The sequence below is a fragment of the Dermacentor variabilis genome, chromosome 2, assembly GCF_050947875.1.
Source record: "Dermacentor variabilis isolate Ectoservices chromosome 2, ASM5094787v1, whole genome shotgun sequence".
Lineage (NCBI taxonomy): Eukaryota > Metazoa > Arthropoda > Arachnida > Ixodida > Ixodidae > Dermacentor > Dermacentor variabilis.
In genome coordinates this window covers 88,930,756-88,945,263 of record NC_134569.1, presented here as the reverse complement: position 1 = coordinate 88,945,263, position 14,508 = coordinate 88,930,756, and the positions used below count along the sequence as shown (strand labels likewise).

The 14,508-nt window shown below is 44.5% G+C and overlaps 1 protein-coding gene across 1 annotated transcript in view; it reads right to left on the bottom strand.

The window, feature by feature from the left end:
• Positions 1 to 14,508, bottom strand: part of LOC142572249 (retinal guanylyl cyclase 1) — a 217,804-nt gene that overhangs the window by 42,452 nt on the left and 160,844 nt on the right. Inside the window, exons 7-8 of the mRNA XM_075681222.1 lie at positions 3,456 to 3,599; positions 2,343 to 2,423 (exon numbers count right to left, since the gene is read on the bottom strand). Of these exons, the coding sequence (XP_075537337.1) occupies positions 2,343 to 2,423; positions 3,456 to 3,599 (225 nt within the window). The remainder of the gene's footprint in view (positions 1 to 2,342; positions 2,424 to 3,455; positions 3,600 to 14,508) is intronic.

Sequence of the window (14,508 nt, the reverse complement as noted above, 5' to 3'; positions counted from 1 at the left end):
TAGAGGCGATTCCGCTCATACTAAAGTTGATCCGACATACAGAGTAAGAGTGTGAGTAGGGAGCCGTGTGGGATGACGCGTAATTGATGACGCGCGGTCTGTTGCTGTCCGAGTCAAGTTCATTGTGTTGCCTGGGGCTGCTGTGTTACCAGATGGAATGTGACGGGCATTGCACCCTGACGCACTTCTTAAGTGACGATCGGGCGCATCAATCGGCGGAAGCTATTGCAAGGCCAGGTCCGCGTGAAGCAAGCAACACTCCTGCTACTCCTTCTCTGTAGTGGTAGCTGTATGAGGGTGTGGCGTTTACGATAATGTGAAGAAGGTAACTACAGCGAGGTAAACCAAAGTTGACAGAAACAGACGAAGTGCTGGCACCGTCCACATTAAACTTTGGTGAAGTCATTCTAGCGCAATTAAACAAGTAGAAATAGAAGGGAAGGTGCGTGCACGCAGGCTCCACACTTGCCCAAGAACAGGGTTTGAACACAATAAACCACTTCTCTCGAGGCGTGATAAGAAGCAGGGGTGAGAATGTAGAAAAATCGCAACCGGCGGCTTTCCAGGGTTCAGCTATTTATATACATAATCGTTTCACGTCCTTTGGGTGAAACTTCTCACAGCAGTTTGTCGCCCATTAGACACTCGCCTGCGCACACGCGAGCACATTCACAACTTTTCTTCTTGCAAAAGCAGGTATTACTGTAAAATGTTCACTACTACGCGTTGCTGACTACTTCGTGTGAAAGTTCGACTTCATTCAAGATTATTGCGCTGTCACAGGCACAATGAATGACGCATCAATTCTTTCTCGTAGGCAGATATCAGCTTCCGTTTGTACTGTAGGCTTGGTGAAGCCAATGTAGCACAATTACAGCATACACAAGAAAGACAAGACCGGACACCCCCAGTGCGCTACTATGGCTTCACCAATTGTTTAAAATTAAATTATGGGGTTTTACGTGCCAAAACCACTTTCTGATTATGGGGCGTGCCGTAGTGGTGGACTCCGCAAATTTAGACCACCTGGGGTTCTTTAACGTGCACGTAAATCTAAGTACACAGTTGTTTTCGCATTCCGGCCCCATCGCAATGCGGCCACCGTGGGCGGGATTCGATCCCGCGACCTCGTGCTTAGCAGCCCAACACCATAGCCACGGAGCAATCACGGCGGGTTTCACCAAGTGTCAACCAACTAGCCCAAGAACAAGTTACTTTGAGAGACTGCAGGCTGTCACACACCAACATTCGCCTGACGGGGTTATGCGGAGCGCCTAGGTCCTCGATGAAATAAATTAAGGACAAAGTTTGATGATGAAAATACGAGACGCATACGATACGAAAACTAGTAAACCGAAAGACAGTCGTCATTATGGCAAACAAATAACCCCTTGTGTTCTGCTCTATTACTTGATTTCATCATCAACAAGTGGCGGCACAGGCTTTCCTTCTATCAGGTGGTGCAATGCGCAAATTATGAAACGATATAGAAGTCGACATAGTTTTAGTCATTAAAAAAAGTTTCCAATATTTTTAGTGCTCGACATTGGTTTTCTTTAAATCTACATAAAAAAGCTAGATAAAATAGCCAACATGTGAGAACGATTTTTTTTTTCATACAGGGAATGTGTTAATTGTGAAGTTCGTATATGCATTTATTGCCCACGTGGACATACGTTGCGACTTAATAGCACCAGGTTTTTTAAAAGAACAACAACATTGTGTTGGGCTGCTGAGCACGAGGTCGTGCGATCAAATCCCGATAACGGTGGCCGCATTTAGGTGGGGGCGAAATGCGAATGCACTCTTCTATTTAGATTTAGGTTCACCCAGAGTGGTCCAAGTTATACCGTGGCCTCTCACTACGGCGTGCCTCATAATCAAATTGTGGTTTTGGCACGTAAAATTCAATAATCTAATTTTAATTTTGAAAACAATATTATCTTTAGAAAACATTGAACGCACCTTGTTTATAACATTGTCTTTTGGGCATTGTGTTGACATGATAATTGCACGGTGTGGGGCATTACATCTTCGGCACTGAACGGAAGGCCTTGGGATCTGCTAATAGTGTATGATAATATCGCCAAACACCAGCTCAGATTCTTCTACCAGTAAAATAGTAAGTTACTGTGGCTGTGGATATGACTAGAAAAACACCAACAAGGCACGACAACATGGGGTGCTGTATTTGTTGGGACATCTGCGAAAAAAAAAAATAAGTGAGTCACAGTGAGGTTTTGCCATATAAGGACTCAAATGAAGGAAATAGGATATTCGTCCTTCACTGAGAAGCAGACGCACCACAGAAAAATGATGAAGGGTAGCAGTCAAATACTTACGGTCTGAAGTTGTTTCATTGCTTTCGTCTTTATCTCGAAGGCGCTGTGGACTATAAGATACTTAAGATAAACTGTGTCCCCCTGCAATAAAGAGCATGAATTAGAATATCGAGAAATTTGCCTTAAGTACGAATACAAGAAACAAATTAAAGAAAATTGGTACAAGTATACTGAAGAAGGACAAAGGCAAGATTTCTGAAAGGACGCAATAAACTCCATTGAACACAATAAGTTGTGACAGCGAAAATGTCAAACGGCCATTTATATAGCTAGACAAAATAGCAGACAACCGAGAGCATAATAAACTTTTTAAAAATACATTCGCGGCGCGAGTTTACTGTAGCAAACATCATAGTGTAGACCCGTCTCGATGTGCTGAACTGTGTTTCACGATGACTGAAACTATTATAGAATGACGTGTACAATAAAAATGTATGTGGAACCTTCCTCGGTGTAGTGCTCAATCTGCCAAGCGTTACCCTATGCGTTTTTGTGTTTTGTTTGCTCACTGTGCTCTGAGCAGCACTGTCTGTTGTAGGGCTCATTGTGTGCAATTGGCTGTTTTAGTTGATTTGCCCTTTACGGCTTGAATCAGAATAACTAGCTACCGCGATCAGAAGAGGAAAAAGAACAGTCAAACAAACATGACCATTTGGGGATCTTGGAAGCACAGCTTGTTATTGCAGTGAAATACTTCATTAGTACGGACGTGTGCTCGAAAGATTATAGTGACGACTTTATGCACAATGACAAACAAACAAACAAACAAACAAACAAACAAACAAACAAGCAAACAAACAAACAATCAATCAATCAAACAAACACGAACATACATACATACATACATACATACATACATACATACATACATACATACACACACATACATACACACACATACATACATACATACATACATACATACATACATACATACATACATACATACATACATACATACATACATACATACAGACGTACGTACGTGCGCACAGACAGACAGACAGACAGACAGACAGACAGACAGGCAGACAGACAGGCAGGCAGGCAGGCTGGGCAAGGTAACGCCGAGCAAAGCAGAGCAGAGCAGGCAAAAGAAAAGACAGTACAAACCTTTGCCTTTAGCCTCGCACAGTTAGGTCTGTCATCGAGGCTGGCATGCAGACTCTGAACGCTGCTGTTGGTATGCGCCTGCCGGAGGGAATCGTGAGAGCCTCTGAGTATGTCGGGACGCTCGAAGTAGTAGCCGTCGAAAGCCTGCGCAGAAAGGGCGGAAGATGCTCTCGTATTTCCGAACTCCTTCAGAAGACAGTTACACAAAGAGTAGCATAGACGCATGTATCGGAATGAATTACTAGGGAAGCAATACGTTGAGGATACGTTTCAGGAACATGAAGCGGCTTCTATAGTCGGCGGACGCAGCTGCGCGTGGTTGCGCGATCCTCCCCAATCGCGGCTCGGCGCGTGACGTCGAAATGCTCTCCGACACACTGCGCTGCATGGAGTTGTTTATAACATCGTGACAGTAATGGCGTTATATAGCGATAGTTAGATGTGATGTTATGTAGCAATAGCTGCCACACATGTGTTATATCCCAGTGTCCAAGAGACTCGGAAAGGTGGTTCAGTAGGTGGCGAGACTGGCTTGCAGGTGTGGCCGCAGGTAGGTAGACCGGCATCGTGTCCGTATTGCTAATGCTTCGCGTAACACTGAGCCCCACAGCCTGTCGGCCATGCATAACTTTGCATACGTGAAGTCTACGTCGAGGTAAGAGCCCACTAGTAATATGCATATATATTCCAAGTTATGTTATGCGGTCGTGCTTCTGTTTTCAAAACAACGTAAACAAGGCAACAATGCAATTAACTGTCACTGAGTCCATGAGTGACATTAATTAATATTTCAGGCCAATAATGGCCGCTTACTGAAACCCTTCCTTATTATTTACCTAATCTTTTCGAAAGGAGAGCAAAGAAAGATAACAAGGGAAACTAGCTCAACGCCGAAGAGACCTCTTCAGGAAGCAGCGCAGACGGCATCGGGAAGTATAGTGGCCTCCGCCGCCGGAGTTAATGGAAATCTCCTGTAACACTGGCGCCATCAAGCGATCCCCCAATGCTATTGTTCGAACGCTCCGGGTTGCGAAGCTCACATAAGATTTTGTCTTACTTCCTTCCTATTGCTTAACGTATCAGTAAGCTCTAGAAAAATATAACACAGAAGAAGGCATGATTTGTACGTTTATACATCAATTCCTACACGAAACTGCATTCATTGTAGGAAAATGGAGCTGATCCGTTCATGGTGTTTTATTGGTGCTCTTGCGCGAACGGGCGTTTTACTTTCTTTTTGTTTCTTAACGTAAATTAATATTTGAAGGATTTTCGCACACATTACACTTTATTTGTTGCTATTATAAGTCTTGATGTGGTGGTAGACCACACAATTTGGAAGGTGTTTCCCTGAGAGGTTGCAGCGTACATATCGAACCAACGTGACCTCAAAGTCATTCTAGTAGTGTGAACCAATAAATAAAGTTGCTGGTACGCTCCTTACGCGGTAATGGACAGTGGCCTTGGCGTTCCTCTCAACTTTAACTCTGAGGCCATGTCCTGGTGGTACACTTGACGGCGTCGTCAATTCTGAGCTAAGAAAGCGGTAGAGTGGCGCTGCTTTCTCATTGTCTCGTGGATACCTTATTTAGTTATTTATCTTTGGCATGATGACTGGAGTGATTATCAATACAGAGGCACTACTACGGCTACAGTGTTGGGGACATCTGAAACACTGCTGGATAGTTGCTGTAATAACTATCCCCAAATAATGTGCTTGACCTGTATTCATTCTATGCACTGAATGAACAAATATATCAGTTATAGTCCAATGTCGTTCATCGCCAACTCCTCCCCCCCCCGTCTCCCCGCGCTCCCCCCCCCCCCCGCCCCACCCTTTGGTCATCGACTCGAGACAAGCTCAGCCTATATTATCACGAAGATCGACCAGTTGGTTCGGCAGATAATAGCCAAGAGATCTAAATGAAACGATAAGAACTATAGCACTTATTGTACTGGCTCCACAGAAAAGAGAAATTGGTAGTCGCTCAAGGTCGCATGAGGCAGACCGGGCAGTGATAGCCTGTTATATTCCAAGTATTTTCCTTTTCTTGCTGGGTCAATGGCCCGAGAGGCACTCCCTTAACGTTCTCAACAGGATTGTCCTGTCTCGAGCAGTGGATGACGAGAAATAAATAGAATCGAGCGAAAGGAAGCGTTGAATCGAAGCGGCTTCGATTTTTGGCATAGGGCCTGCGGGCCTAATGAATGATTTGAGTAGTAGGGGCATTTCTAGTTGGACTAGTTGGCTGGAACCATAGCATCTAGAAGAGGGGCGCATATTGGCACACATACAAAACCAAGCAAAATACACCAGTGACGCTCGTCTTGTCTGATTTCCCTTGTGTGCGTGTGTGTGCCCAAACCGAAAGCGTCCCCACTTCAACAGGTGCATTCGGGGCGCCACGTGGAAAGTGCTCGCCATGGAAGCGGCCCAAATCTCCTTCATGTTGTGCTCACGAGGGTTTCGACGGGAACTTAAGGCCCTGAAGCACACATGAAGGAAACCGAACGCCAGGACGGAGTACAGTTGCGCCCATTAAACCCAGTGGGTGGGCACCCACTGGGTTAAAGGACCCACTGGGTGCGGCGGTGGTAATCGAGCCCCCACTGCTCGATTACCTGTTACCTACGATTACCGATTACCTACTCGAGCACCCAGTGGGTGCAGGCACCCACTGGGTGCGGGCTCGATGGGTGCTTTAACCCAAGTGGGTGCTCTATTGGGTGCGGGCACCCAATCGAGCACCCACTGGGGTTAAAGCACCCACTGGGTGCGGCGGTGGTAATCGAGCCCACAACTTCGCGCAGCCGAGGTGGGCGCTCTGCAACTAGATCAAGGCTGCTTGAGGGGCTACTCGAGGCAGTTTGCGTGCATTCACGGGATTCTTTCATGGTTGGAAAAACATTTTTTGTAGCACGTACTGAGCAACAGAAAGTGTATGGGGAGTTTTTCATGTTGCCCTACAATTTTCTCATTGACACTTTCCATAAAAATTTAATATTTGGGAAGTTGGTGAATTAATTAAGACTAAATAATAATTAGGCTTAGTGAACAAATATTCTTATTATCTCCAAGCGAAGTAAGCTATATTACCAACAGCTACGTGGCATTTGCATGTTTTCCAACTTTGGCTCAGGTTACGTAGGACACCCTATATATCTACAATACCAGAAAAAATGCCTCTGCTCCGTGGCAGTTTGGTTAAGAACGACGCGATGATAAAGTTTTTCTTCTTTAAAGCGCAGCTCTTAGGCGCCCGTTCTTGCGTTGAACGTCTGCCTCGGCGTCGACGTAACCGGTCGAGCGTACGATCGGAGCGCAGCGGAAGATGAAAGACGGCGATAATCAGAAGAGTGCGAGGAGGAAAGCGAAGGAGGAGGGTACAGCGGAGGCATGAGGAAGAAAGCGGGGGAGGACAGTGCGGTTAAAGAGTGAGGAGGAAAACGGAATGCCGCACGAGACGTGCTCCATGGCGGTGACCCACTACTAGATGGCACCATAGTAGCGTGTGCTGTCATGCGGTCGCCGATGACGTCATTACTAGGGCATTCGGCGAGCGCGCTTACCGATACCATATATGGAAACAGAGCGCTGGCGTGGGCTTCGGACCAACTGCGCATGCGCTACTTCGCATGCGCCGCCGCCGCTAGAGAACGTGTTCCATGCGAGCCACGCGTGCCCGTGTTAACGCTTAGTTTCTGAACAATGAGCAACGCAACCGGTGGCGCTCAACACATCTAAAGAGTTGCGCTCAAATGTTGCACTACAGAGAGTATTGTATGCGTCGGTGAATTTTTTCTTCGATAGTTTTGAAGCGCTTATGTTGTATGAATGGCTACAAAGGGATGAATTAGATCGCTATGAGGAATTGCAATTGAACTCGCTTAGAAGGACGTCGTTGCGCTTTGCAATTAAATATAGAAGGCACGCAAGCAAGAGTCCCGGAACATCATATTTTGGAACAAATTTAGACAGAACATAAGGCAGTAGACAAGACGAACGCCGAACGTCAACTGGTCCTTACTGCACAATGGCATATTACCCGAAGTTGCAGTGCGGGGGAGCATACGATAACATTGTTACATGTTGACAGCCATCGTGCATGCAAATGAGGAGTCATTTGGCTCTCTTTTTTTTACGTGCTCGATAGAGGCAGTGTGGATACAAAAATTACCTTCTTTCCAGATGCAACATGCCCAGAACAAATTCTTTTGAAAGAGTATTCTTTGGCTTTCATCGGGTATTTTTGGTTCCTAAAGTGTTCATGTTACGTTCGTTGTGTTTAAGTGCTTTTTCGCTATAATATGAAGTACTAGAATTTGTAGTAAACTCTTCGACAGATACTTCAGACGTTGTAAAACTCTGATATACCATAACTAAGCGCCCCTTCATCTGCTAACTGTTAAAGGTACAATCGGTTTGTTGATCTGAAGTTTAGAGTTGTGTTACAATAACAAAAATTTCTTTTCCTATAGCCTGCACAGCGTGACTAAGCATAATGAGCTTATGAATGTTCACAACAATTTCAGTAAAACGAAAGTGTGTTGCAGGGAGTGAATATGTGTGCCACTCCTTGCCAATTTCCAAGTATAGAGGGTTGCAAGATGGCTGAAGAGGTAGGGAGAGCCGCTTTTTCCTCCAGAAACGTCAAAAGAAAAAAAAAAAGATAAGAAAATAAAGGTAGTAGACTTCAGCGATTACTTCGGCTCAGAGCACATTTATTGCGACAGATGAATTCTCCCGCGGTTAAGACCACTACCTGATATTTGTTTGCGTGCTTTTTTTTTTTCTTAAATAATGGCGTTAACCCAGAATTTCGAACCGTACAAGACAGCGGTGGTATAGAGTGGTTGGTTGTTGGCGGGGGTGCTGTCGTATAAAGATGATTTAAATAAAAGTAAGAATTAGAAAAAAAACGTTATATTTAATATTTAAACGTTAACTACAAATACATGATATTACAGAAAAAAGTGTGGATTAGATAAGCAAGTTGTGACTGTACCTTCTTTGGCGGATACGCACCTTCCTCTCTATGTCATAGGAGTGCATGCTGTGGAACTCAAAGTATGTATACATGCACACGTATACTTTAACACTCTCAGACTCCCCGTGTCTAAATAGGCTAGATTTAATTAGTTGAAATTTATACCATTACAGAACCTCTCGTTCACTGCTGCTTGGACAAACACTGATAGCTTTCTTGAAAGGCGGTTCAACAATTTACTATTTCAATATGTTTGATTCTGATAATCTTGCTGCATGATGCTTATTTTCGTTTCTTTTGCGTGCTATTTAATAATGAAGTTTCGTTTTGGCCAGTGTAATACATTTCGAGAACTTGCGTAAAAGTTATTATTTCTGTTTCCATAACGTAGTAGGACAACGCCCAAACACCTGCCTGGCCGACATTTCGGCAGCGCAGCATTTGAGATGACCTTATATTCAAGTTTTCCTTACACCATTTCTTAAATTGTTCATGTTAACAATTTCTCATCCCCTGCGGGGATGATAAAGTTGGCATGTTAAATGCTTCTTGCTTTTCAGGCTCCAAGAGAGATTTGCAAGGCCCCGGGGCCTGGGGATTAACTGAAGAAAGCTTGAATACCATTCCACATGAAAGAAAATTAAAACAACTTGTTCATATTTAGTTCTGGCCATGGAGAGTATATTGGTACAAAGAAAACGGTGAAATAATTATTGAACAAACAATTATTACTACGATAATTACGTTTAGTAATTGATTTGCTGAGTAATCCACAACCTAAAACTTTCTCCGGCATACCAAAATCATGTTGATGCTACACCGGTTTCCAGCGCTTAAATCGTAGTTTTTAGGCACCAAATCCCGCGTCTCAAGAACGTTACGCTACTCCCTCTTCCCCCTTCCCCTTTCGTGGTGCTATTAAATATTGAGACCAGGACTTGTGCTGCAGCTGATGTTCCGCGCAAAGTGACGCAGTGCCATCTACGAGATTTGAGCAACTTTTTCCCCCTGTACATTTGTCGCGCTCGCCGCTTGGCGGATGCGAATCTCGTGAGCTACTGCGTAAACACTGCGGGTCTTTCAGTGCGACATCGCTGTTGGCATTGACATTGTCGAGGGTTTGTTCGTTCGTTGTTTCCCATCAACCGCCTGACCCTGTGGCGGATATGTGCCATGAGTGAGGATGATCATGGTTATATTGCGCTCAGTTTTACAAACACGATATTAAGGAAGGACAGGACGTGAACGGACGAAATTGCGCTTCGTCCGTCCACGTCCTGTCCTTCCTTAATATCGTGTTTGTAAAACTGAGCGCAATATAACCACGAACGTTCACCAACTAGCCCCCTTCATTGCTTTACTGAGTGAGGATGATCATCATCAGTAGCAGCACGTGTGCCTTCTTTGCGCCGCCGGCGTTGTTTTCACGAGGATGACAGTGAACAATTTCACGTCAATCCACGGCCATCCTGCCGAGAACAATTTCTAGGACCTACACATTACGTCATCCTCGTCCGCTACAGCACTGCTTGTTCGGTCTCCGAAACACATGCACAAGCGCCGCCACTCACCGGGTTTGTGTGGTTAGCGCGCTCGACTTCCAATAGCGCCCTGCTTCAGTAACATGGCTTCGAATCTCAGTGGTGTCGGTAATAGATGAGCTTTCGTCTTTTTTGTTGGCCCTAGAGAGACGGTGAAACTCGCGATGACGAGGTGGCCTGGCGAGAGTGGTCGTCGTCAGCGTAACGGAGCGGAAGGATGGACAGATGGACCGGACGGACAAGAGAAGCACCCAGTTTCGAGCACTTTAATGCTGGGGCAGTAAAAAAAAAAAGAAAGGAGAAAGCTCTGTCAGTTTTGGGAGTAGCTACGTAGCTAAATTAGGCAAGGAATTCACATACAGGGTAGCCCACTGCCCACTAAACATACTTACTTTTGCGCGTGATTTCTCTTTACGACTTGCGTAAAAACTAAAGTGCGGTATATTTTAGAACCGTTTCAAAAAGGATTAACCTTTAGCGTCTAACTTGAGGGAAAAATAATAAAACATGCAGTAATATAATGCGAAATACGTCAGTAACTTCATGAAGCGAAATCGTAAGCCTCAGTTTTTGAAATAGCAGTTTTTAGCACTTGGAACAAGATTGTTACCTACAACTGTAAGCAGACATTAACTCGCAGTCCCCACTGGTACATTGATGCAATCTCAATTCTACTCTATAGTTATAGTTCTTTTGCTAGCGCGTTCCATTGTTATAGGCACTGTGAGATGTATCGACAACTTCCCCTCTTTCTACTTCTTGTTTTTTTCCTTGTTTATAGCTATGAGCAGTCGTTTATGTTAGCAGGTCCTTTGGTACGCGAAATTGCCATTTTATCACCTCTAATTAACGACCATCAACATTCCAACCAACATGACCAGCTATTCTTCAATGTGACTAAGGAAAGCCTCACAGCGTAGAAAAAAAAATAGATAGAGTGAGAATTAATCTAGGAATCGTAGAGAGCACAGTTCCGTCCACTCAATGCGAGAAGAAAACAAAGAAGGAGGGAAAGAACGAGACGAAGAAAAGGTGTGCGGAGGAAGGACGCCCTGAAGAGAGCGTAACAAGACGAATGGCTCCAATATATCATCGGGCCACTCCGCCACTTTCTATCTGGCGCGTTGGAATATTTATACGGCACAAGGGTGCAGTTGGGGGCCCAGAGGCATGGCCGTGAAGCTCGCTCGTGCCTTGCGTTGTCGTTACGTTCGGTTACGCCGTAATTTACGGCACCTCTCACGCGACCGTGAAGCGGAACCAGGTCCCACTCGGAGGCCTCGTTTCGCTCTCTCACCGACACCGGCCGAGTTTCAGACGGCTCATTAAGGGAGCTTCATTATCCGTCGTCCCCGCCGGAGTGTTTTTGCAGAGAGAGACAGAGAGATGTACGAGGAGAAGGAGCAGAAGGAAGTGGAGGAGGGAGCCAGACTTTAATGTGCTTTGGGCGACTGGCACGCGCGCACGCGCAAGCAGCCTCGATAGATCTAGGCCCCAGAGGATGCGCGTTCATTTGGCAGTCGACGTAAATGTGACCAGCGTTCGGCGGAAGGCTTGCCGCGCGACGGTGAGGATAATTAAGCGCTTCTGAGTTTGTCTTGTTTGCGATACGCTGATTGCTGTCAGCGCCCTGCCGATTGCCCCATGTGTCACTCGATTCTTGATCTCGTCGAAACGGGCGCTGGCGATAGCGATTGCCGACGACCACGCCCACGCTCGCGCAATTTATTAGCAGCTTCGATGGCGTTGAACGCGGCCGGATTTTAGGACGCAATGGAAAGCGGTGACGGTTTCGCCTTTGTGTCGATGAGCGCCGCTTTCTTCCGGCGAACGAAAGCCCAAACATCGGTGTCAAACAGGGACCCTAAAATTACGGTGAAAGTGGTCAACTCGCTCGCCCTCACCCGCCCGCACATTTACTGAGTGCAGCGAAATTCCATGAAACGCGGAGGCGTACCAACAATAAAAGACTTACAAAAAGTCAACATAAACGACTTACAATGTTCCCTAGAAAAATGTAACATCAACAGATGTTTGTGACCTTGCAGAATTACAAACTAATTTCCCGCGAAGGTGTTTCTTTCGAGCTATTGAAATAAAAGTTTTAGTTCTCTGTATACACCTTAACACGTTGCTTGGTTTCGTCTGAAACCTTGCCCACATGTGACACATTCGAGTACTTATTAGGAATGTTTGAAAGCCAGTGGTTCATCAACACACGTTTTACTTCACCACAACTTTAACCATGTCTGATGACATTTCATACCCCCCCCCCCCCCATTTTTGCTATAGATATAGATTTTATCTGGGTTTCGTTTCCAAATGTCCCAGAGCAGCCAGATAAATTCTGCTTTGTTGGTAAAACGTATTGATAAAGCTCCGGATCACTTGCATGCGTAATTTACTGCAAATTGCCCCCTCACTTTGGCCTTAGCCTACACGTTGCCCATAACGCGCCCCTTATTTTCACCAAATATAACCAAGATATCTTGATTAGTTTACCGAGGACCTCGCAGAAACTAACTACGAACGTCTTATAACGCACAAATATAGCAAAAAAAAAAGAAAAGAAATTAAACATGTTGTAAACTACAGCTATGTCGGGCCAATAGGAGGCGTAGCTAATAGCGGCCATATTACATGTTTTAAAACTTGCTTGATGTGTTTGGTCCAACTAGTTTAACACGCACAGAGATATTCTTAGGGTGCCCCTCATTTTCGCGAATTTTAGACTCAGAGGCATTTGTTGTTTTGCCAGGGCGATGGATTAAATTCCTCCCCGTTAGGTACACATACGCATAACGTTCTACAACACTTACATACGTAATTTATTACTACAGCCTCAATTACCCACCTACATTGAACTTTGCCTCCACAACAACCATTGCCTCGTCCTTACTGTCACTAAACATAAAGAAGCTCACTCACTCAGTTCACTAAGAACACCAGGCGAAACCAATATACGTTCATGCACCCCCCTCCCCCCCCAAAAAAATGAAATAACTAAAAAAAAGAAAACACGAGGGTTTAGTAATTATTCGTAACGCTCCTAAGTAAGCCAGAAACGTTAAAACTTCGTGACAAATTCCCCTTCAGCTGCACCCAGTCCTTCAAGGTATACATATTGGGAAACACATAGCACATAGTGCTCTTCGGAACTTGGGAAACGTAGCTGATAACAGCAGCTTCACACTTTCGAATGCTTGCTTAAGGTTTTTTTTACATTTTACATTTTTTTGCAAAAGCTGCACTTGATCAACACGTATTTAACATTGTAGACAAACTTCACGTAGCGTTACCCATATGTTAGCGAAAGTTGACCTCGGTTGTAACTGTAATTATGCTCGGACAGCAGTTTTACGCCGCTCGTTAAACACACTAATAACGCTCCGGATGACTTGCATACTTAATCTATTGCAAAAAGGTGCATTTAACCCACCTATACGGGACGTTTCTTACACATTACACCTACCGTGCCTCTAACTTTCCCCAAATATGAACAAGGTGCCTTGTTTAGCTCCCCGGAGAAACGAACTGCGCGCCTGGTATGACGAACAAAAGAAGGGGAAAGAACGAGGGTTCAGTAATTATTTACAACATTACATAAAAAATACGTTAGAATTTCGCAGCGCAATGCACTTAACATTATCTTTATTTTCACAGAATTCGGAGTTTATAAATCATGCCGTTTTAGGGGTCTGAAAAACGTTTGTAGTAACGACAGTGTAACACCTTGGAGTGCTTGAATAAGTGATTTTCCACAATGGCTGCAATGAACCCGCATAGATTAAACATTTATCGCTCGTCACACAGAACACTATTGCTACTTCAATGGAATATAAGCGCCGTCACTTATTACTGGGGAAAGGGAGGCAGGCAACTAAATGAACTGTATAATCCATAAAAGGTGGCAGAAAGCAGGTATTTAGTACATACTTTCAAAGCACACAAGTAACTTACACAGTTAGAAATTTGGCTATATATCACACAAAAAGTGACCCACATTTATTCAAAACATGAGATATCTAGCTTTTTTGCTTCTGCCAGAGAACGTGTGCTAGTGTAACTCTTATGTCAATAGTGACACATGCCATAAAAAAATTCAAGGCAGTGTAGTAATAGCATTGTAATGGCTCCCCACGTAGGGCAGTGCAGTTTTCTTCTTAACGCATGAAGTACAAAAGAGAAACAACATAAAAAAGGAGAAATACTGCACAGGACAACTGCTGCCAACATTTTTGTACACCAAATCGCCAAACTGTCCACATTCCTGAAGATCGTTTTCACCAACATATCTAGGACAACTGGTCATTAAAAAATGAAATTTGAGGCTTTGGGCTTTGGTAGGCCTGATTATTATTGTATTCAAACTGACATGAATAAACGAGCAACCTATCTATCTTAATTCGACAGCCTCTGGACACACACACACACGCGCACACACACACACACACACACACACACACACACACACACACACACGCACGCACACACACTTACACACACACATATATATATATATAT